The sequence below is a fragment of the Symphalangus syndactylus genome, chromosome 2 (genome assembly GCF_028878055.3).
Source record: "Symphalangus syndactylus isolate Jambi chromosome 2, NHGRI_mSymSyn1-v2.1_pri, whole genome shotgun sequence".
Lineage (NCBI taxonomy): Eukaryota > Metazoa > Chordata > Mammalia > Primates > Hylobatidae > Symphalangus > Symphalangus syndactylus.
Window position 1 is genome coordinate 18690164 of NC_072424.2, and position 25312 is coordinate 18715475.

The window sequence follows — 25312 nt, forward strand, 5'->3', positions numbered from 1 at the left end:
AAGCGGCATGGCTCACCCACGCCACTTTAAGACTGTCAATGACATCTGTTCAAATAAATTTATGTTCCCATCTCCCTAGGTGAGAAGAAAAATTTGTGCATTAATATGTGGAGAATAAGTAGGAGGGAAACAGAAGAGAGTTTCAGTACAGTCATTTTATTCCCCTCATCCCCTATCCTCCAAAGATAAGATGTTCCCGGGGAAAATGCCCCTGAAGTAATTTTCTCAATTCTTTCTCACACACAGCAGGCACATACCTCCCTTCTAGCCAATCTGACCCAGGGCAAGAGCTTTAATCGGGGGCAGGGAGAGGAGAGGAGGAGGCATCCCTGAGGACAGATGAGGAGAGTAAGTAAGATGGGTGCTCACAGGCAAGAGGCTGGGGGCAGAGTGACATGGAGAGGGCTGGGAGGGAGGCAAAAGCAGCAGGGGCCCAGAAAAGAGTTTCCTTTGCTTCCTCCCCACTCTCTTTCTTAAGAGCCAAACCGTTCAAGTGACGTGACAAGAAGAAGGAAAAAAAAGGTCCAAGGATTAGGAGAATGAAAAATTAAGAGAATTTCCCTGCCCTTTTTTCCTTTTTTATACTTTCTCCAGTTCACTCTACTCTCCACCTCTCCCCTCTTTCAAAATATCCTGCATCACAGGTATTCTCACTGCCTATCAACCACCTATTTCGGGACCAAAGAAGGGCAAGGAGGAGCAGTACATACAAAGGGGGCTGACCACAGATGACCATACCTTCACCACCTCCTAAATGACCATACTTTGACTGTATCATAAACTCATCAACCATTAACTAACTTACATTTACACATTATTTGTAGGAGACAGCTTCTGGGCTGTCTGCCAAGTCCAAACCCTCCTGGCTCTGACTCCCACCTAGGGGATTGGGACTCTGGAGAACGTCTGACCTATGTGACCCTGGCCAGGAGTCCCCTGGCCCAAGATGGGCAAATAAGTCTCTTACCTAGAAGGCTAACGTGGACTCACTACTCAATCTTTTTTGATTGCTGGTCAGTTTCCAGTCATTACAGGGAATATCAGATGTCAGTTGGTTTGAGGCTAAGGGTGTCATTTTAAAGGCAGAAATTTTGTCCTACATACACACAAACAGAGAAAGCCAAAAAGAGAGAAGAATAAAAGAGACATAGAGGGAGAGGCAGTTTGTCAAAGACCAGCTGCCCCAATAAGGAAATCCTGGGTCCTGTACAACATCCATTTCTTTCTTGTTTTTGGTCCCTTGGGTTCTTCATTATAAATTGTGTTTTTTTGCATAGGCTGACGGGTCTGTATTTGTAACCAAAGAGCCTTGATAAAATAGTGATTTACAATTTACTAAGCACTTGCAGGTACAATAATCTCATTTGGGACTTACAGTACCCTATGGAAATGAAGAGACCAGTTTCTTTTACCTTGTGTAACAACTTAAGACATACAGGCCCTTGAACACTGGTAGCTGTCTTCTGAGCACCCAGCCACTACCCTGAAAGGACGTCCAGGTTATCCAGGAGAGAGAGGAGGACTCAAGGAGAGGCTTTGAGAGACGAGAAACATGGAGGAGAGGGGCCAGGTGAAGGAGAACTAAGGCCACCCAGGCAAACTCCCAGTGAATGTCGTCGCTATGTGAATGATCCCAGCCAACACAACAGAGAAGAGCAGAGCTGCTCTGTCAACCCATAGAATCGTGAGAAATTATACACTGTTGTTGTTTTAAGCCATTAACTTCTGGGACTGGCTTGTTACATAACAAGAGATACATGAAACAGATGTTAGGCAGCTTCTCCTGTATCTCAAAGCTAAATAAATATAGCTTGTCTTCAGGTCTCCTAACTGATTGCAGTGATTTATTCACTGTGCTAAGATGTGACTGAAAATGAGAAAAATAACTCAAAAGTTTCATACGTGTCATTTAAATAATAGAAAATGAATTTTAGCTCAGAACACCCAGCTGTGACAATTATCCTGTCAGCATGTAAATGAATTAAAAATATATGTATGTAAATGTGGACAGGTAGGAGAGTGTTATTAAAATACTTGGTTACATGGTTACACAATGACTAAGTGCTTTTCTCCTCTGTGTTGAAAGAATTTTTTTAAAAACCTACCAAATACAGAATATACAACAATGCTCATAGCAGTATTAGTTCTAATAGCAAAAAAAAAAAAAAAAAAAGAAACAACTCAATTACCCAGTGAGAGGAAAAAGGACATATCATGATATATTCATAAGCAGTGAAAAGAAGGAACTACAGTTTCACACATGGATAAATCTCAAAAATATAAATAAAAATAAGTGAAAGAACAAAAACAACTTAATATCATTTATATAAAATCCCCAAAATACAACCCTTAGCAACATCTTTAGGAATACATATATAATAAAAGCAAAAATGAAAACCAAGGGAATACAAAATTCAAAATAGCAGGTTCCTTTAAGGGGAAGGAAATTGGAAACATTTGGGAAAAGGCACAGAGATGGCTCCAAACACATTGGTCATATTCCATTTTTTTTTTTTTTTTTTTTTTTTTTGAGATGGAGTTTCGCTCCTGTTGCCCAGGCTGGAGTGCAATGGTGCAATCTCAGCTCACTGCAACCACCATCTCCCAGGTTCAGGCGATTCTCCTGCCTCAGCCTCCCGAGTAGCTGAGATTACAGGCATGCGCCACCATGCCCAGATAATTTTGGTATTTTTAGTAGAAACATTCCCACCAATCTGCCTGTCCTAGACAGGGATCCCTGACAGGACCACATTGTGTGCTAAGAGACCCATACTCGTCTCTGGCAGAGCTGACTGCATCAGGAACAGACAGCTGGCATAAAGCCAACCAGTCATGGTCTGCCACCTGCCTGCCTCTCCAGCTTTACTTCTACTACTCTCCTTTGAGATCGATGCATTTGCTATCTCTTTCCCTCATGGCACCTTCCACAATTATCAAATAATCATGTTTATTTCTGTGATTACTCTTTGATACCTGTCTTTCCCCCTAAACTGTAAGCTCCATAAGGGTAGAAACAGGTCGGCCGGGCGCGGTGGCTCACGCTTGTAATCCCAGCACTTTGGGAGGCCGAGGTGGGCGGATCACAAGGTCAGGAGATCGAAACCACGGTGAAACCCCGTCTCTACTAAAAATACAAAAAATTAGCCGGGCGTGGTGGCGGGCGCCTGTAGTCCCAGCTACTCGGAGAGGCTGAGGCAGGAGAATGGCGTGAACCCGGGAGGCGGAGCTTGCAGGGAGCCAAGATCGTGCCACTGCACTCCAGCCTGGGTGAGAGAGCGAGACTCTGTCTCAAAAAAAAAAAAAAAAACAGGTCTTTGCTCATTATTGTATTCTAACCAACAAGCCCGATTCCTGACACACAGCAGGCATTCAGTAAGTTTTGTAACAGGAAGAGGAGTAATATTATGTCACCTTTTCTCTAAAGTTTTCTTTTTATTTCATTAAACTTACATGGAAATACACCCACTTTGAGCAGACCCAAAATTAAGACAAAGGAATCAAAGCTATAAGAGAATCTCATGTATCCTCAAAGAGGAAAACACCAAAAAATGCTACAATAAATTTGACAAGTTTAAGGAGTTTATAGAAACATACCTGAATGAAGCTGAATTTTCCCAATAACACCTTCTACCAACCCCAAACAAATGGGATTCCAGGCAAGAAGTAGATCGGTAGCTAAAATAAAATAGGAAGCAGTGATGAGAAAACATTCACCAGAAAATAGATTAAAACAATATCTTTAGGAGTGTATTAAAAAAAATCAATGTCCCAAAAAAGCAGTATGAATTTCCAAATGGAATACACTACCATAAAGCAATTTGTGACAAAGTATTAAATGTGAGGCCTGAATAAGGCTTGGGATACAATAAGGCTTATGACAGTTAAGGGGAGAGCAGTAACGTAACTCTTCCCAGATAGGAAGCAGTACCTTGGCGCCCTACAGTGGAGGAACGGGGCCATTACACTACAAGAGGGCAAATGGAGGAGCTGCGTGTGGTCCTATGGCACAGAGCCAGTCCAGGATCCAAAGACAGGGCCTAAGAAATTGCCACAGAGCTGTCCACTTACTGGATCACACTCTGGAAAATACCTTTTCCCGAAGATGCTTATACCAAAGAAAGAAATCCAGAAAGCAACTGCTCTTTTATCTGACTTCCAGGACAAATACAATAGGAACTGTTTCCGTTTGAGTGCCTTCTATGTGCCAGGCATCTCAATCAGGGTTCCTCATCTAAACCACAGAACAGTGATTTGTTTTGGGTGACAGTTTTCTCACTTCTTCCATATGAGAAATTAGATGACACAAGCTGGTTCCATTCTAGACACACACGAGAGAAGCAAATTCATTACATGCAACGGATGCCTAAGGACAGGGTTTATTCTCTTGTGTGACCCAGATTGCAAAAGGTTATATACATGGCAATAAACGTAACATTTGTGGTAGTTCAACAGGTGAAGATTAGCAAGAATGAAAACAATATTTGTCTTGGCAGAAAATTAAAATTACATTTTCATTATTATCATTTACAGTTTTAGTGAAACTTACACTCAATCTGTAACTCACAGGGTAATTATACACTTAATAGTTTAGCCTCCAAATTCATTTGAGTTTTGACTATTGCATCTTGAATGTCTTTGTTATGATACATTCAATGGAAGGCAAAAAAAGTTGACCTGTTTTTAGCTGGACATGGTGGCTCATGCCTGTAATCCCAGCACTTTGAGAGACTGAGGAGGGTAGATCGCTTGAGGTCAGGAGTTCGAGACCAGCTGGCCCACATAGTGAAACCTCATCTCTACAAAAATTAGCCAGGCATGGTGGCATGTGCCTGTAGTCCCAGCTACTCAGGAGGCTGAGGCGGGAGAATCGCTTGAACCCGGGAGGTGGAGGTTGCAGCAAGCCAAGATCACGCCACTGCACTCCAGCCCAGGCAACAATGCAATACTGTTTTAATTGCAAGAATTAAAGCAAAATAAGAAATTTATTTTTTTAAGGCTATTATAATACATTATCATTTCTAATCTTGACAACTCCTGAGTTAAGTTTAAGGAGCCCCACTTTACAGATGAGGAAACAAATGCTGAGAAAAGTAAAATATAGTCAGGTCATACAATGGATTGGATCACAGCTGCTACCAAAAACCAGGTCTGCCTGATACTTAGCCCCTGCTCTAAACCTTTCTGTTACAGTGTCTCCTTCAGAAATTATACATGGAACTAATCACTAAGACAGTGATTTTTAAATAACATGTACTACAAAATCAAAGAAAAAAATCATCACCTATCCCACCACCCAGAGATAACTTCTTCAGCTACATTTCAAGGCATTTGTTTGTTTACATACCAAACTGCAGCCCTATAAATAAGCATTATTGATGGCAGCCGCAGCCTGTCTGATTGCACTGGGGGAGGCGCAGCCAGGGCTGCGCCCTCCACGGAGCCAGCAGGGCAGAGAACAAGCGGGAGCACTGTCCCCTACCAAGTTGGCGGGGCGGGAGCCCCATGCTCCTGGCACAACTGCAGCCAGCAGTGGCTCCAGACCCGGGCATTCCTTGTACTCTCAGGTACCCGGGAAGACCCCTCTTCCCTCACAGGCTCGGAAGTGCCTGCTCCCACTCCCTGGCCTCCTTCCCTGCTCTCAGCACCTGCTCTGGTGCAGAGCAAGTTGTGGCCAAGCCCGGGCACCATCACGACTGGGTCGGGTGTGAACAGGCTCGGACAGTACTGACACACCAGCCCCCTGCCACCTCAGCCCCCTCTGGACTTTGGGTGCCAATGAGCATGGGAGAGAGGCCAGCAGGGGTGAGGACAGCTCCAAGTGGGCCTGCAGGCACCCCCAGGCCTAAACAGCCTGGGCAGTGGAGGGAGGCAGACACAGGTTCCTGCCCAGAAAGGGGCAGGTCACAGGTAAAACCCCACCTTCAAGCCAGGGATGACCTGAAGCCTGGGGTCCAAGCTGTGGGTTCTGGGTGGAGTCCATGGGCTGGAGTAAGAACTCAGGGTGCTTTCTCCAGGCCGTCCGTGGCCTCCCATGGACCAATCAGCACACACTTCATCCATTCTGAGCCCATAAAAATCCCAGACTCAGCCAGACTCACAGACGTCTGGACCACCAGCTGCAGGAGGGAGCCGCCCACTTCAGGTCTCCTCATCGGATGACCTGCCTGCAAAAAGGAGCTACCCACTTCAGGTCTCCTGAGAGCTCTTCTGGGGCTCTCTGCCTTGCTCACCCTCCAGTTGTCCACATACCTCGTGTACCTCATTCTTCCTGGACACGGGACCCCTGAATGGTGGGACTGAAAAAGCTGTAAAACAGGACCAAAACATGCCTCCTGCTCACCAGGTTGTGGGCAACAAGAAGGAGGGAAGGGCTGCAGCCCTTCAGGGACACCAGACCTAGGGGCTCTCCAAACCAGGGCTGTGACAGTAGGGCTATGCAGTTCCTGGCATCTCCAAGCTTCCGGGCATCGCTGCATTCCCCAGTGGAAGCTGCTTGTGGTACTCCTGGTCCAGCCACAGCCTTGCACAAAGCCAGTGCCTGTGGGAAGGGCTGCAGCCCTTCAGGGACACCAGACCTAGGGGCTCTCCAAACCAGGGCTGTGACAGTAGGGCTATGCAGTTCCTGGCATCTCCAAGCTTCCGGGCATCGCTGCATTCCCCAGTGGAAGCTGCTTGTGGTACTCCTGGTCCAGCCACAGCCTTGCACAAAGCCAGTGCCTGTACCAGTGCCTGGAGCTGCCTGCCCTGCCACGGCTGGCACACCTGGCTGTGCACAGTGGCTGGACCCCACGCTCACTCACACACCACTCGCCGCTCCGCACCTGGCTTGCCATTGGCAGGCATGGGATCCAGGATGGTAGTGCAAGCCAAGCACAGCTTGCCGAGCCAAGAGGGTGGAAAAAGCCCAGTGGACCCGAGGAAAACTCAGGCAAAAGTGCCACTGGCCACAGAAGTGTCCAGGTGGAAAAGCAACACCTCAAGGATCCCATGACATTACAGTTCTTTAAATAATTTTTTCTAACATTTCTAACATGATTTTTCTAACATTTCATGAGTATTTTCTTCTTTAAAATATTCTTCAAGATTATAACTTCATGGTGACATAATTTTCCACTTAAGTACTTCCTCAAAGAAAGCATTTAAGTGATTTGAAGTTTTTCCCCCAGCATAAAAAACACTGTGATAAATGAATATTATGCAAATATTTGCCTAACAGCTTTTGGATAGATTCCTGGGAATTAAATTAATAGGCTAAAACCCTAAAAATGCAAACTTCTCAAATAATACCAAACTGTTTGCTACAAAGGTTACATAGCAAGTTAGATTTCTGCCAGAAGCATATGAATTTTTTTTGAATTAAAAAAAAATTTTTTTTAAAGCAAGGCCAGGCGCAGTAGCTCACGCCTGTAACCCCAACACTTTGGGAGGCCAAGGTGGGTGGATTGCTTGAGGCCAGGAGTTCAGCCTGGCCAACATGGCAAAACCCCATCTCTACTAAAAATATACAAAAAATTAGCTGGGCGTGGTGGTGCATGCCTGTAATCCCAGCTTCTTGGGAGGCTGAGGCATGAGAATTGCTTGAACCAGGAGCGGAGGCTGCAGTGAACTGAGATCATACCACTGCACTCCAGCCTGGGGGACAGAGCAAGATTCTGTCTCAAAAAAAAAAAATTAATAATTTTGAGTTAAAAATTTAGAATTTATCAATTTTGCTAATTTGATGGCATCTGGCATCTATTGCCTAACATGATGTTTATTTCCTTTCTATTGCTGATAAGATTAAACACTTAATTATAAAATTGGCTGCTTATGGCCAGGCATGGTGGCTCATGCCTATAATCCCAGCACTTTGGAAGGCCGAGGCGGGAGGATCACTTGAGGTCAGGAGTTCGATACCAGCCTGGCCAACATGGAGAAACCCTGTCTCTACTAAAAATACAAAAATTAGCTGAGCATGTTGGCACATGCCTGTAATCCCAGCTACTTGGGAGGCTGAGGCACAAGAATCGCTTGAATCTGGGAAGTGGAGGTTGCTGTGAGCTGATATTACATTACTGCACTCAACTGCAGCCTCGGCGACAGAGCAAGACTCTGTCTCAAAAAAAAAAAAAAAAAAATTTTTGGCTGCTTATATGTCATGTCATCTTCTATGATTTTCTTGTTCATGCCTCCTGATTTTTCTTTATATCCTGCATTGACTTACAAGTTCCTTTCATATTAAGGACTTCAACTCTTTGACATGTTTGCAAATATTTTCAGTTTTTAATTTTTATATCTTTTGGCTTACAAAGTTGTTCCTTAGTATCAGTTACTGTATTTACTGATTTCATCTCTGTTAGTTGTTAACTATTTAACCCTAATGCCAGTGGAATAAAGATACCCTGATTTCTTTCCAAATAGTGAGCCAGAATCCCTGTATCAGGCAGACCATGTCTCAACATCTGCCAACACAGATGCCCCTGCTAAGGAAAGAGCTCCAGCTACCCAGAACCCTGCCACCTTGACCTTAGATGAACAGGCCACAGTTGTAGGACTCTATCCCTTGGGTATCAAGTGAGCTTTAGGAATACAGAAGAGGAAGGAAAAAACAAGAGTTAAAGCAGTCAGGAAGAGTCACGTAGAAGAAGTGGCGCATCAGGCATAAGAACAGCAGCAAGAAAAATAACACAGTGGAAAAAAAAGTACAAGATTTGTTCTGGTATGTGTCCCATCAATGGAGAAACACATATCAAGTACTTGCCAGGAACCAAACACTGTATCACGTTAAGATGATACAAAAATAATGAAGCAAACAGTGTAGATAACAGAAGACCAGTAGGTACACTGGGGATATGAATTGATAATGCTGGAAAAGTAAACTCAGGCCAACTGTGGAAAAACTTGAATAAACAGTAATGAGCCTGGCCGGGCACAGTGGTTCACACATGTAATCCCAGCACTTTGGGAGGCCAAGGCGGGCGGATCACAGGTCAGGAGTTCAAGACCAGCCTGACCAACATGGTGAAACCCCATCTCTACTAAAAATACAAAAATTAGCTGGGCATGGTGGCGCATGCCTGTAATTCTAGCTACTCAGGAGGCTGAGGCAGGAGAATCGTTTGAACCCAGGAGGCGGAGGTTGCAGTGAGCCGAGATCATGACACTGCATTCCAGCCTGGGTGACAGAGTGAGGCTTCATCTCAAAAAAAAAAAAAAGGAATGAGCCTGAGCTTCCTGGAGACCATGGCAAGCAGATAATAACATAAGTAAAACAAGATTACGGCCAGGGATTACATCACAAGGTTGATGTAACTAAGGAAACCTTACCCAAAAGTTAAATCGTGTTTTCAGTCGTTCAGAAGGTCCATCGTAACAGATACTTCTACATCAAGACCTAGTGAACACATAGATGTATCTAGGTACCAGAAACAGAAGTTTCATGAAATAGTATTTGAAAAGAGGTGGAGACTGGGAGTAAGAAACCCACTTGGGTTACTGCAAAAGTCTTGGCTTGAATGACATGAAAGGCATGGAAAAAAGAGCTTGAGAAAAAAAAAAAGAAAAAATAACAACAAAAAAAGATCAAAAAAGAAAAAGAAAAGAGAAGAGCTTAGGGAGTGAGCTGGTGGCGGGTGAAGAATCCATAGGAGGAGATGAACATGAAAGTCCTCAAAAGAAGCTATGTGGAGGATGGGGAGAGGGCAAATCAAAGATGACACTCACTGAGACACCTATTCTCTCCTGAGTGGGAAAGGATGAGGATATGAGTGAGAAGAGCAAGAGGGAGCATGGCAAAAAGGATAGGGTATACAGCAGCTAAAAGGAAGGGCTGATGAGAACCTCCTCATTCAATATCCTTTTCCATCTTTAGCATTGTGAACCATGTAAATGCATCATCCAGTCAAGAAAATAAGATTTCAACTTTAAAAAAACTAGAAAAAAACTATAAAAATGTCTGTTGTGGTCTAATGACTAAAAACAATAATCACTAGTAGTCCAGAATGAAACCCAGTTAAACCCATAAGACTGAGTTCATGATGAGATGATCAAGAAGAAATAACTGGATTTAAGAACAAGAGGAGGGACTAGGCTCAGTGACTCATGCCTGTAATCCCAGCATTTTAGGAGGCTGAGGCAGGAGGATTACTCGAGATCAGGGGTTTGAGACCAGCTTGAGCAACACAGCAAGATCCCCTGCCTCTACAAAATATTAACCAGGTGTGGCAGCACGCACCTGTAGTCCCAGCTACTCAAGAGGCTGAGGCAGGAGGATCACTTGAGCACAGGAATTTGAGGCTGCAGTGAGCTGTGATGGTGCCACTGCACTCTAGCCTGGGGGACAGAGTGAGACTCCATCTCAAAAAAAAACAAAAACAAGAAAGAGATAAGATGTTGAAGAAGGAAAAGAAGACAGATGACAAAAAAAAATGCTACAGGTATAAAAGTTAACCTTGGAAAGGAGATACCATTTTTTCTTCTAAGTCTGGAAGAAAAGATGAAAGGCTAAACATAGAAATGGAGAAGAGAAGCAGATGAGTGTATCCCATGCCCTTGACTCAGTAAAAACAGGAGTCAAAGTCGTCTTTGTTTTAGCAAGGGGAAGGACATGGGGCACTGGAGGCTAGGTGTGGGAAAGGAACTTGGAAAGTCAATTTGCAAGTGTTCTATGTGTGTTTGAAATGTATGTATATTTTTCAACTCAGTGTTGTCAAGAAAAAGCGGGGGAGTCAATCCATCAGTGGGTCATCAAATCAATTTCTTATAAAGAGATCAGCATTAATAGCACTAAAACAGAATAGAAGAGAAAACAAAAACCACAGTGTAAGGAGAAATATTTAATGAAACTTTTGTTTCTGGTACAACCTTGTGAATTATTTTGTTCAACTCCTCTACGTACTTGCTAATTTTTCTGACTGCTTCACCTGCTAGTTTTTGAAAGAGGTCTTACTTTTTAAAATCTCATGCTTTATTTTCTTCCTTATTTTTATATCGCTCAGGATTATTATATTTTCCTGGTGAACTGTTCTGCTTATCAGGACGTAATAACTGGTTGTATCTCAAATAATACTTTTTGCCCTAAAGTCTAGTTGGTATAACATTAATATTGTGAAAGAAACACATAAGGCATTAAAAAGGGATAAATATGAATATTGCTAACTACCTGTCCAACTCCCACAGCCTTGGGAATAAAGTCCAAATTCCTTGGAAAGGCTTGTGAGACACTGCATAGGCTAGTCCTGCCCATCCCCCTCCTGCCCCCCACCCCCAGCAACCTAGCCTTCAGTCATCCTGAACTATGTGCAGCCTGGGCCTGGAATGCGATGCCCCACACACTTCTGCCTGCCCTTCATTCCAGACTTAGAACAAGGGTCAGTCCTCTTCCCGGACACATTCTCCACTCCACCCACACCCAGCAAAGCTGACCAGATTCTCTCGTGTGGATCCCCTAAACCCTGTGCATATTCCCATCACGGCATCTTACTTTGGTTTAGTGCATGTCATTACTGACTTGCCTGTCTCCTTGACTGAACAGCAACTCATCAGGAAGAGGAAGCTCACTTAGACCTTGTCTCCTCGAGCTTCTGTTCTCAGTGCATGGTACACAGAAGGCTCCCAAATGGATGGGTAAACATATGATGTAGAAAGGGGAGGCAAGTTGAAATCCGATAATTTGCACAGAATCACGCTGGAAGGATTTACTACTTAAAGTGGCAAAAGTTAAAGTCATCACAGAATCAAGTTGGAAGAATTTACTACTTAAGGTGGCAAAAGTCAAATCATCTCATCTGGTCTATTTGAGACAAAGACATTAAGGCTGGCATAGGTAAAGTAACTGCCCAACACTGCACAGCTTGTTAACATCAAAACACTTTGCCACTCTCAGACTAGGGCTCTTTCTTTCTTTTTTTCTTGGCCAGATGGAGTTTCACTCTTGTCACCCAGGCTGGAGTGCAATGGCGCGATCTCAGCTCACGGCAACCTTCACCTCCCGGGTTCAAGCAATTCTCTTGCCTTAGCTTCCCAAGTAGGTGGGAAAACAGGCCTGCGCCACCACGCCGGGCTAATTTTGTATTTTTAGTAGAGATGAGGTTTCACCATGTTGGTCAGACTGGTCTCAAACTCGCGACCTCAAGTAATCCACCCACCTGGGCCTCCCAAAGTGCTGGGATTACAGGCATGAGCTACTGCACCCAGCCAGACCAGGGCTCTTTCTAACACCATAAGTTTCTCTACCAAATTCTCTCCGGTGCAATCCTCTCATGTTTGTATGGGGCTTTCAACTCACCGCCATCAACCCGGGTACTCCAAAATGCCTTTTTTTCTTGCCAAGTCCTATTGGTTGTATCTCCTCAATAACTGATGAATCTTTCACTTCTCTTGACCCCTACTGCTACTATCCTTGCCCAGGGCCAACACCTTCACCATCTGGATCATTTAAAAAGCTGTTGTCTGGCAAGGCGCAGTGGCTCATGCCTGTAATCCCAGCACTTTGGGAGGCCAAGGCAGGTGGATCACGATGTCAGGAGTTCAAGACCAGCCTGGCCAAGATGGTGAAACCCTGTCTCTATTAAAAATACAAAAAAAATTAACCGGGCATGGTGGCGAGTGCCTGTAATCCCAGCTACTCGAGAAACTGAAGCAGAGAATTGCTTGAACCCGGGAGGCAGAGGTTGTAGTGAGCTGAGATGGCGCCACTGCACTCCAGCCTGGACAACAGAGCGAGACTCCGTCTCAAAATAAATAAATAAGTAAAATAACAAATAAAAAGCTGTTGTCGGGCCGGGCGCGGTGGCTCATGCCTGTAAACCCAGCACTTTGGGAGACCAGAATGAGGCTGAAGAACTTGAGGTCAGGAATTCAAGACCAGCCTGGCCAACATGGTAAAACCCCATCTCTACTAAAAATACAAAAATTAGCCGGGCGTGGTGGCAAACACCTGTAATCCCAGCTACTTGGGAGCCCCAGGCGGGAGAATCGCTTGAACCTGGGAGGCGGAGGTTGCAGTGAGCTGAGATCTGACTAATGCACTCCAGCCTAGGCAACAGAGTGCGACTCCATCTCAAAAAAAATAAATAATGGCCAGGCACGGCGGCTCACGCCTGTAATTCCAGCACTTTGGGAGGCCGAGGTGGGTGGATCACCTGAGGTCAGGAATTTGAGACCAACCTGGCCAACATGGTGAAACCCTGTCTCTACTAAAAATACAAAAATTAGCCAGGCCTGGTGGTAAGCACCTGTAATCCCAGCTACTTGGGAGGCTGAGGCAGGAGAACGGCTTGAGCCCAGGAGGTGTAGGTTGCAATGAGCCAAGATCACGCCACTGCACTCCAGCCTGGGTGATAAGAGCAAAACTACACCTCAAATAAAAATAAATAAATAAAAATAAAAAGCTGTTGTTGGCCTCCAACAGGCTGCTTAACACACAACAGACACTCAGATGTCTACTGAAGGCAAAGAAGACTCTAAATAGTTTGGTACTACTGGCCATGCAGAATAAGACAGGGAGCAGGAAGAATGAGGCTGAAGAACTAAACAGGAACCCACTCAGCGGAACAACAGGTAGTAAATTCAGGAGCCGCTTCCTCCAGCAGGGCAGATTTGGATTTGAGATAGAACATAGGACAACTCTGTAGAGGATGAACATGAAGGGGCCTGAAGCCAGAGAGCCAGGTGACAGGAAAGAATGTGCAAGGGTGACCTGGGGCTGACTGTAGAACTGGAAAGCTGGACAGAATTCAGCTACTTGGATGTGCTGTAGATGTAGTCTGCATTTGGTGTCCTGGGTGAAGAATCCTAGCTCTACTACAGTCTCTGAACCCCTCTCAGCTTCAGTTTCCTCCTTTGTAAACAGAATTCCATCTAACTTAGCCGGACACCTGTAGTCCCAGGTTTTCATGAGGATTATATGAAAAGTGCCCAGCATCTGTCACATAACAAATGTTAGCAACTTTCACATCAAGTTGAGAAATGTGTATGTATTTAAAATTCCAGGCTCCTACCATTCAGTAACCTCTCCATAATTTTTTTAAGGGTCTTCATATGGCTTAAAAGAAAAAAGTATGGGGCTGGGCACAGGGGCTCACGCCTGTAATCCCAGCACTTTGGGAGGCCAAGGCAGGCAGATGATGAGGTCAGGAGTTTGAGACCAGCCTGGCCAACATGGTGAAACCCTGTCTCTACTAAAAACACAAAAATTAGCTGGGCGTGGTGGCAGGTGCCTGTAATCCCAGCTACTCAGAAGGCTAAGGCAGGAGAATCACTTGAAACCGGAAGGGGGAGGTTGCAGTGAGCTGAGATGGCACCACTGCACTTCAGCCTGGGCGAAAGAACGAAACTCCATCTCAAAAAAAAAGAAAAAAGTATGAAAGAAAAAATCCAACTTCAATATGTTTTTCAATTATTAAGCCTCATGGTAGGACCATAATTCCTGAAAGCCTTCTCAGTGTAAGAAATGCTTCACGGAAATATCTTAATGCCTAGATATGCCCCAGAATTCTATTTTCTCAGAATGGGAAACATTGACCTGCAGCTCTGATACAGCATAAAACTGGGCATCCAGCATTCAGTCCCAACAACCAAATTCTGGTCCAAATGGTAAATCGAGCATGACTGCTGACTTCCTGCCCTGCCCCCACACCCGCTATATACACAGGAGAGAGGGAGAATCTAGAAAAGGCAGAATCTCAAGGGAGGTAAAAACATGCTTGGGAAAGACATGGATACTGGTAAACTCCAGTTCCATATGTGAATAAGTACGAGGTCCTAAGGCTGGGGAAACTAGAGAAGAATATAAATAGAAAGTGTAAATTTTAATGAGCAACAATACCTGACAAAATTTCAGTTATCCAATAGAAAATAGGGGGAAAATGGCAGGAGCAATAAAAATTAAGAAAAGCATAATAAATGGAAAACATAAATATAAGGTAGAAATAACTTCTAATACATTTATAGTTACAATAAATGTAAACAGTTTCAACTAACCAATGAAAAGACAGACTACTGGCTGTGTGTGGTAGCTTACACCTGTAAACCAACACTTCGGGAGGCTGAGACTGGCAGATTGCTTGAGCCCAGGAATTCAAGACCAGTCTGGGCAACATGGCAAAACACCATCTCTACAAAAAATACAAAAAATTAGCCAGGCACCTGTAGTTCCAGCCACCTAGCAGGCTAAAGTGGGAGGATCACCTGAGCCCAGGAGGTCAAGGATGCAGTGACCCATGATCACCCATGCCACCCACTGCACTCCAGCCTGGGTGGCAAATTAAGACTCTATCTCAAAAAAAATAAAGAAATAAATACAGACAGACTATTAAGTCTGAATCCCTCCATCAGTTTATTTAGTTCTATGGCTATTTATAGTTTACCACTATATACCTGCAGTCCAGCATAACAGGCACTCATTCAATAGTTATTGAACAAAATTTAAAAAATAGGCATCAAATAATAAAAATAAATTTTTCCTACCAATTGCTTATTTTCACTGATGTGTAATAAGAATACCATCTTAAGTTTTTATTGTTTTTGAAGTTAGCCCCAAAATATCAGTCTTTGCTATGCAGGCACTTTTATTTATGCATTTATTTTCTTCTTTTATACAAACCAGGAATGAGCTTGGATTTTTAATTTCAGGTGCTTTTAATAATAAAAGCATTTATCTTTCAATAAATATAATACATGATGAGAATATGGTTTCTCAAAATGAAAGACTCACCTAAAACTTCTGGGCAATTTTTTTTTCCCCTTGAGACAAGGTCTCACTCTGCTACCCAGACTGAAGTGCAGTAGCTTGATCATAACTCACTGCAGCCTCCAACTCCTGGACTCAATCAATCCTCTCACCTCAGCTTCCCAAGTAGCTGGGAATACAGGCACACGCCATGATGCCTAGCTAATTTTTTTTTTTTTTTTTTTTTTTTTTTTAGTAGAGATAAGGTCTATCTATATTGCCCAGGCTGGTCTCAAACTCCTGGACTCAAGTGATCCTCCCACGTCAGCCTCCCAAAATGCTGGGATTACAGGCATGAGCCACCTGGGCAATTTAAATTATCTTGAAATTTTTATATTATCTTGAAAACTCTAGCAGGTACACAAAACTTCTCATACTAATATAGAGATAAGAGACACAAGACAACAGAGGAAGGCCTGAAGCAGGAACTGTAACTGACACAAGAAGGGAGACTGTTGTGTCGTGTCGAGCTGCTCTGACTTTGCTGCCTGGTATAGTGCCTGGCATACAGCTGACACTTCAAAGTGTGTGTGTGTGTGTGCGTGTATTTAAAATCTGTGGCTCTTCACTAAAGAAATAAAACAAGTTGGCATTAAAGAGTCTGTCTGTACAGAGGACATGTGTAGACAGTATTAGTCCAGGCATATGCAGCAAATGCCCTTAGTAGTAGATATCCTACTGACCATATTAATGGCTACTCTGGGGGCAAAAGGCACTAGAATGGCAGAGAAAATGGCCAGTGGGCTCATACTATCCTTCTGCAAAGAATAACCATGTAACTGATCTAATCCAACAAATGCATTGTTTTCTAATCTTTCCTTCAGAAGGTATACTCTAATGTGGCATACAAATTCAAAAAAACAAACATTTAAAATTCACAAATAAATTGTAAAATTTAAGATCATCAACGTTATCTATTAGGAAAAGAGTTGCTTACAAATTACAAAAGTATAGCATTTTTGAAATAATGCCAAATTTTAGTGAAGTAATAATGTAACATACACCCAGTCATAAATATTTGCAATAAGCTCAATTGCTTGACCCATCAGGTCAACATTTCCACTCTTATTTCAGATCCATTTGGCAGTTCATGGCTTCTATTTTCATATGCCCTCCTCTTCCTGGTACACAGAAAACAAGTGATTAAGTACTGTGTGCCTGCACAGAGCATGAGTCACTCATTCCAAGATGGAAGAATGAAGGCACTCCCTCAGCCCAAGAACAAGCCTGGGTTTTAAAGCACAGCTGCTGAAGCCTACAGGCACTTTCACTGTGTCTTAAAGAAAAAAAAAGGTATCAGGGTATGCATAAATAATCAGACCCATATTTCATTCCCTGCTAAAGACAAAGGATATTACTGCTCTAAAAAGACAATCACCAACACAAAATCAAACAGATAAGGAAAAGGGTTTTAGAATGAGAAACTAAAAGTTCCAATTGTTAGCTTATTTATGCTTCAATTCTCAGAATTTAATCAGGCCAAGAAAACAGGTTAAGGAATAATTTGATTCAGGTGCTATCTTATAAATGCAAAGTTTGATACACATTTCCTTGAACTCTCTAATGGTAATTATTCTCCAGCATTCCACAAGCTAAAGAACTAATCCAATTTAGAAGTTCTAGCAGCTGGTGATTTCCCAGTCTTCAATCTAACTCAGTGGTTATCAGTGCTGGCTGCTCATTATCATCATCTAGGAGCTTTATAACACTAATCCCTGAGCATCAGAGATGGTCTCAATTGGTTAGGGAGGGGCCCTGGAACAGGTATTCTTTAAATCTCCCCCTGGTGAGCCAGCTTGAGAATCACTGGTCTAAATGATCACAGGTCACTGGGAAGGACCTGTATTAGTAACTTGGTCTTATCAGTCTGACTGAAAGATGATGCCTGTAGCACATACAACTTTAAACTCTCACGTAATAAAGTAATATAAACTGCATAAAGATCTCATAGGGAGGTGGCATAAAAGCTGGTCTAAACTAGCAGCAGGAAATACACTTCAAAAAGTAACCACAAGAATATTTAAAAGATTAGAGATACCACCTAGAAAAGAAACTTAATTTCCAGGCCAGGCACAGTGGCTCATGTCTGTAATTCCAGCACTTTGGGGGGCCCAGAGAGGAGGATCACTTGAGCCCAGGGGTTTGAGACCAGCCTGGACAACATAGCAAGACTCTGTCTCTATAAAAAATTTTTTTAAAAAATTAGCCAGGTGTGGTGGTGCCCACCTGTAATCCTAGCTACTCAGGAGGCTGAGGCAGGAGGATCACCTGAGCCCAGGAGATCGAGGCTGCAGTGAGCTATCCCACATTCCAGCCTGGGTGACAGAGCAAGACCCTGTCTCTAAAAAAATTAAAAATTTCTAGACATATTTAAAAAGGGATCTAATTACAGCACAGCAAGATGGCCACAAAGTTTTGATCATCATGAAGGAAATTAGAAATTGGTTCTTAAACTCTACAATATCCAAACACAAAATTGTTGATTCTCTATATGAAGCATAAAGTCCTAACTGTCACATCCCAAGAAAAGACCCAAAGCAACTCAAAAAGGAACAGAGGACAACTAAACAAAAGGACTTTCATGAAAGGTCCCACAATGTAACTAGGACATTTCAGTCTAGGAGGACCTGACGGAAATGAATACAACTATGAAAGGTATAGACTTAACTGTATACCACTTAATACCAGTACAGGAAAACTATGCATTTAAAAGTCATGCTTTGGGCTGGGTGCAGTGGCTCATGCCTGTAATCCAAGAACTTTGGGAGGTGGAGGCAGGAGGACTGCTTGAGGCCAGGAGTTCAAGACTAACCTGGCCAACATAGTGAGACCCCGTCTCTACTATTTAAAAAAGAGAAAAGTCATGGTTTGGGAATGAAAAAGGAAGTACAGCTTAACTTACAACTTTCCAAACTCATTACCTTAAGAACTGAAAGTAACAACCACCTCAAACAAAGATTAGATAAATCCTATGCATTATGAATGCAACACCCAAGAAACACGGCAATGTGTTGAGATATACCCCTCCCCTTTTGCTGTCCCCAAAACTGTCTTTTGATATCACTTTCAAAAACAGGATTTTGAGAGCTAAATCAAAGCACAGATGAGCTAAGAATTGGTATTTTCCTTTCCTCATTTTAGACCTATTAACAGAGAAGCTGGGATTACAGGCGCTCACCACCACACCGGACTAATTTTTGTATTTTCAGTAGAGACAAGGTTTCACCATGTTGGCCAGGCAGGTCTCAAACTCCTGACCTCAAGTGATCTGCCCACCTCAGCCTCCCAAAGTGGCTGGGATTACAGACATGAACCACTGCGCCCAGCCCACAGAATTTTAGGCGATGTAATTTGTTAGGAGAAATAAATATAATAGTAAATTAGTTAGATGTTGAGGGGTGAGGGCTGTTTCTTCAAGAAAAGTATTTGGAAGGTGCAAATGGGAGTAAATGACACAGCTACACAGATGAATTCTGGAAGTCCCTGCCTAGAAGAGACTAACTGTTACTCTGCTGAACTCCCGGGTCCACCCACCACAGTTGCTCCTGGGGGAAGGGACATTCTTTAAGCTGGAAATAAGAGAATGTTTATATCTGGTATAAAAACAATGTATAATGACACTGTGAAACATCAATATTATACCTGCAAATTACTAAAATTGAAAGCATTATGACATGTTTTAAATTTCCTAACATTTCAGTTAGATAACTGCTTCAAATCGTACATATTGACATTGCAGAAATGGTGAAATTTGAAATTCAGTGTTAACTTCAAAGTGAAAAGCTGTTTCAAAGAATGAGATTCATAAAGAAAATTGGCTTAGTATTTTAAAGTATCCCACTATCAAGTTAAAAAAATGCAAGGGTAAACTTGAAGGAACCTGAAATTAAAATAAAATAACTTAAAAGAAAAAAAAATCAGGGAACACTGACCTAAAATCAACCTGTATTTCAGACTTACCAAAGAAAGAATGTGTGGATGCTATTTTGTGAATGAAAGCAGATCCCTTAAGAGTCTCCAACCAGAAAATGAGTCATCCTAAAAACATGTGATTTAATTAAGATACTACCAGTATGTCTCGTGAAGGTACTGTAATGCTGAATGTTCAGTGTTTATCTTCACTTTAAAAACATTATTTATACATTATCACTTAATGTATTATCAATAGCTACTGATAACCTTTAACAATTATTAGTTCCCTATGTTGTTAAACATACTGATTCAAATGTTCTCCTCAGCTCAATTATGGGCAGCTGACACATAATGATTATGACTTACATCAGCTAAGGACTTAGATTGACTAAAGGCTCTGTGACATTGCTGCTACTTCTCAAACTTCTGTTTGCAAAGGTAGATTTTTAAAGGTTATGTTTTAAAATGTATTTTAACAGGAAAAGAACCGTTTACAAAAAGACACAGAGAGACATAGTAACACAGCTTGTAAAGATCTAATGCATTTAATTCCCTATAAAACCATGCCAAAACAAGGTTGGACTATGATTCTGAGAATGTATTGAATCAATAGCAGACCGATTCTGCTATTGGGTGCAGTGGCTCATGCCTGTAATCTGAGAACTTTGGGAGGTTGAGGCAGGAGGACTGCTTGAGGCCAGGAGTTCAAGACTAACCTGGCCAACATAGTGAGACCCCGTCTCTATTATTTAAAAAAAAGAAAAGTCATGGTTTGGGAATGAAAAAGGAAGTACAGCTTAAATTACAACTTTCCAAACTCATTACCTTAAGAACCTGAGAGTAACAACCACCTGAAACAAAGATTAGATAAATCCTTGGATAATGCATTCATAATGCATCACCCAAGAAACATGTGTTGGCAATGTGTTGGGCTATACCCCAAACTAGTTTGATCAAACTAGTTTGATTTTCCAGTAGTCCAGTATTATCTGCAAATACATGAACAAATTCCATCATAAATCACAAGGACTAAAATTAGCAACAACAACCTTCTCTGCATAAGGGCCAGTTTGGAAAAAACAAAGATGCCTGTGGGTCCCATTTATTTTTGATCAGAAAGAAAACAAATTTAATGAATTCCACAGGCTTAAGAGTGAGATTCCTGCTTCACTGAATAAAATGAGTGAGAAATTTGCATGACTTTTTTAGGTGGCAAGAGAGGCAGTGTGTTCTAGTCTTCTGTTCTTTTTTTCTTTTATACTTTAAGTTTTAGGGTACATGTGCACAACGTGCAGGTTTGTTACATATGTATACATGTGCCATGTTGGTGTGCTGCACCCATTAACTTGTCATTTAGCATTAGGAATATCTCCTAATGCTATCCCTCCCCCCTCCCCCCACCCCACAACAGTCCCCGGTGTGTGATGTTCCCCTTCCTGTGTCCATGTGTTCTCACTGTTCAATTCCCACCTGAGTGAGAACATGCGGTGTTTGGTTTTTTGTCCTTGTGATAGTTTGCTGAGAATGATGGTTTCCAGCTTCATCCATGTCCCTACAAAGGACATGAACTCATCATTTTTTATGGCTGCGTAGTATTCCATGGTGTATATGTGCCACATTTTCTTAATCCAGTCTATCATTGTTGGACATTTGGGTTATATTCTCCCTTTAAACTTCCCTACAACCCCTTTGCTGTTTAAACTATAGAAGGTAGACCAGGGACTAGAATTATTTCAATTCATTCAATATAACTCTCACAGAAAACCTGCTATGGGCCAGGTGCTAGGGATCCAGCAATGAGTCTCGTCCTCTTTCTCCATGCCGGGGGGGTGTTTAGACCAGGCAAGTGGGACACGCGGGGACCTGAACCAATGCAGCCAGGTTCCCCAAAGACCAAGCTGTCAGTGCACCTTAGTTTCTGGCAGCTTCACGATCTACTCTAAAAAAACTTGATACTACCTCTCCTCTAAAGCATGCCTTTGGCAAGTCCTGGCCTCTGCTGGTCAGGGCCTGGCGAAAACACAAGTGTCTAGGAACCAGTGATTCTACAAAGGTTCTCCCTTCTTTGAAGGTAGTTTTGCCCTACACGCTTCTCCTCCATTTCACCTCTGCTGTGCATGCTCTGAAAGGATGTCTATGAAATTGGATCTAGGACTCTTGAAAAGCTACACTGAGAAAGGCTTCAGGTTGCTCATCACTGGAGGAAATAGTTCCCAATGAGTACACATATCAATGTTTCTGCTCAAAGATCTCCCCTGTATCTATTCCCTTCCCAAACTGCAGATGTTCCAAACACTTAAGAAGAGAAACCTGATCAACTGACCGTAGCTGGAAAAACTACTACTAGTCAATTCATTACATAACAACATTCCCTGTAACTATATGAATTTTGCAAGAAAGTTAGTGCAGGCATAGGGTAAACAAACCAGTTATCACCTTATTAGCCTTTTCTTTCAACATAGATCCTTCCTCAGTGTGCTTGCTTTGACGTTTGAGAGGCTATTTAATTCTCTATATAGGCTGCACTATAATGCTTAGGATAGCTAAAGATACATTTCAGCTATTACCCATGAAAATATAAATCCTATCACTTTATAGTCAAGAAGGTAGAAAGGTTCATAAAACATTTTTGTCAATACTGAGGAAAACCTGGTTTTAGAGTCAAACACTGGGTTAGAGCATGGCTCTCCCTCTGTGAACCTGGGCAAATTACTTCTCTGTGCCTCAGTTTCCTCATCTGTAAAATGAGGATAATAATGAAACCCTCCTCCCAAGGTTTACTGTGGAGATGAAATGAAATAATACATGTAGAGGTCATGGAACAGTGTCTGGCTCAGAAAAGTGCTCAGTTGCAGCTGGGATTACAGGCCAGTTGCGGTGGCTCACACCTGTAATCCCAGCACTTTTGTGAGGCCGAGCCAGGCGGATCATCTGAGGTCAGGAGTTCAAGACCAACCTGGCCAATATGGTGAAACCCCGTCTCTACTAAAAATAGAAAAATTAGCCAGGCATGGTGGCAGTGGCCTGTAATCCCAGCTACTCAGGAGGCTGAGGCAGAGAGAACTGCTTGAACCCGGGAGGCAGAGGTTGCAGTGAGCCAAGATCATGCCATTGTACTCCAGCCTGGGCAACAGGAGAAAACTCCATCTCAAAAAAAAAAAAAGAAAAAAGAAAAGTGCTCAAGAAATAAAAGCTGTTATTATTAGCTACTCTTAACCTCAGGTGATGATGTAGACAACAAAATATACACAAAAACCTCCCTCAATCTGTAAAACCTGATTCCAAAAATTGTCAGTCACCTTAGAAAGACTTTGTATTCCTGCCAGGAGTGGTGGCTCACACCTGCAATCCTAGCACTTTGGGAGGCTGAGACAGGCAGAACGTCTGCGCTCAGAAGTTCGAGACCAGCGTGGGCAACGTGGCGAAACCCTGTCTCTACTAGAAATATAAAAAATTACCTGGGCATGGTGGCAGGCACCTGTAGTCCCAGCTACTCAGGAGGCTGCGGCACAAGAATCGCTTGAACCCTGGAGGCCGAGGTTGCAGTGGGCCAAGATCATGCCACCACACTCCAGCCTAGGCAACAGAATGAGACTGTCTACGCTTAAAAAAAAAACAAACAAAAAAAACAAACAAAAAAAAACCACCTGTCTTCTTTTATTTAAGCCAAAAATGGGTGGGGTGAAAACTTTGTAAAGATAAATCTTTTCTACTGTTAAATGGGAAATAAATGTACAGTCATACAAATATGTACATGCATAAAAATAAACATACAGATCTATTCAACCCAACTGTTAGCCTGTCAGCAATATAAAATATGGAGTAAAAAGTAGTACAAGATATAAAACTAGTAACCCATTATAAAAACTGAAGACTAAATATACTAGGAAAAAACCTGGTTATTCAACAACAAAAATGATCAGAAAGATTTTGTAAACCATTTAATATGTAATTTAAAGTGCCCTACTAAATTCTGTCATGGTAATTTGCAAATTTTTAGTAAACACAATTTTTTTTTTTCTGAGACAGTCTCACTCTGTTGACCAGGCTGGAATACAGTGGCGCAATCTCAGCTCACTGCAACCTCTGCCTCCCAGGTTCAAACGATTCTTGTGCCTCAGCCTCCCGAGTAGTTGGGATTACAGGCGCCCGCCACCACACCCAGCTAATTTTTGTATTTTCAGTAGAGACGGGGTTTTACCATGTTGGCCAGGCTGGTCTTGAACTCCTGACCTCAAGCGATCCATCCATCTCGGCCTTCCAAAGTGCTGGGATTAAAGGCATGAGCCACCATGCCTAGCCACAAACATAATTTTTTAACAAGATAAAGTTCAAAATCCTTTTTTTTTTTTAAAAGTAAATACCAAATGCCACAAAACTCCAAATAAACAGAAGCATTTCACAAAAATGATTCCTCAAAAAAAAAATGCCAGGTGGATTTCAATTCCATAATCATGATTTCTCATTCAAAAAAGTTGACCTCATATGATATAGTAAAAATAATTTCATTATCAAAAATCAACTCTAAGAAGAACACGAAAATTTTTTAATGTTTCTGTGAATTCTAATACCTAGTATCCCTCAAAAAATTGTTCAGGCTGGCGCGGTGGCTCACGCCTGTAATCCCAGCACTTTGGGAGGCCAAGGCGGTCGGATCACGAGGTCAAGAGATTGAGAGCATCCTGGCCAACATGGTGAAACCCCATCTCTACTAAAAATACAAAAAATTAGCCAGGCGTGGTGGCGCATGCCTGTAGTACCAGCTACTCGGGAGGCTGAGGCAGCAGAATTGCTTGAACCTGGGAGGCAGAGGTTGCAGTGAGCCAAGATCACACCACTGCACTCCAGCCTGGCAACAGAGTGAGACTCCATCTCAAAAAAAAAAAAAAAGTTCACTGGGATTCATCACTTAGAGTATTACCTTTCCATATATAGTTTATACGTTTATGAATGTTATGTGTATGACAGATGCTTTGAGATCTCTTCTTGGTCGCTCAATCTCAGAACAGAATGTGAATTATTATATAATTTACACACAGCTATAAATTATATAATACTGTCATATCAGACAAAGCCACAAGGACTAGAGGAAGCAATTTTAAGACCAAACAGATAAGACCATATCAGCATTCCCCCAAAGTGGATTGTATTATATTTCTTCTTCAATCTTTAAATTACAATTCTTATCCTGAGATATTAGACTCTACTCTCAGAAGATTACTGAATGTTTACACAGTGCTTTATCATTTTCCCTGTAAAAAATAAAATAACCAGGCCGGGCATGGTGGCTTACGCCTGTAATCCCAGGACTTCAGGAGGCCGGGGCAGGTGGATCACCTGAGGTCAGGAGTTCGAGACCAGCCTGGCCAACATGGCAAAACCCTGTCTCTAGTAAAAATACAAAAACTTGCCAGGTGTGGTGACAGGTGCCTATAATCCCAGCTACTCAGGAGGCTGAGGCAGGAGAATCGCTTGAACCTGGGAAGCAGAGGTTGCAGTGAGCCGAGATCACACCATTGCACTCCAGCCTGGGCAACAAGAGCAAAACTCCGTCTCAATGAAAAAAAAAAAGAAAAAGAAATAAAGAAAAAAAAGAAAAGAAAAGAATTGAAATATTTTTCTCGGGTAGTCATTACAATAGACATAAGCATCTATCAAAAAACGGTGCTATATATGAATACAGATTACTCA

The 25312-nt window shown here is 42.5% G+C and overlaps 1 protein-coding gene across 3 annotated transcripts in view; it reads right to left on the reverse strand.

The window, feature by feature from the left end:
• INPP5F (inositol polyphosphate-5-phosphatase F) overlaps positions 1 to 25312 on the reverse strand; it is a 102716-nt gene that overhangs the window by 73405 nt on the left and 3999 nt on the right. For all 3 annotated transcript variants that reach the window (XM_055247182.2, XM_055247191.2, XM_055247201.2), the window contains one exon: positions 3595 to 3675. In XM_055247182.2, coding sequence (XP_055103157.2) covers positions 3595 to 3675 — 81 coding nt within the window. Of the gene's footprint in view, positions 1 to 3594; positions 3676 to 25312 lie in introns of those variants that run through there.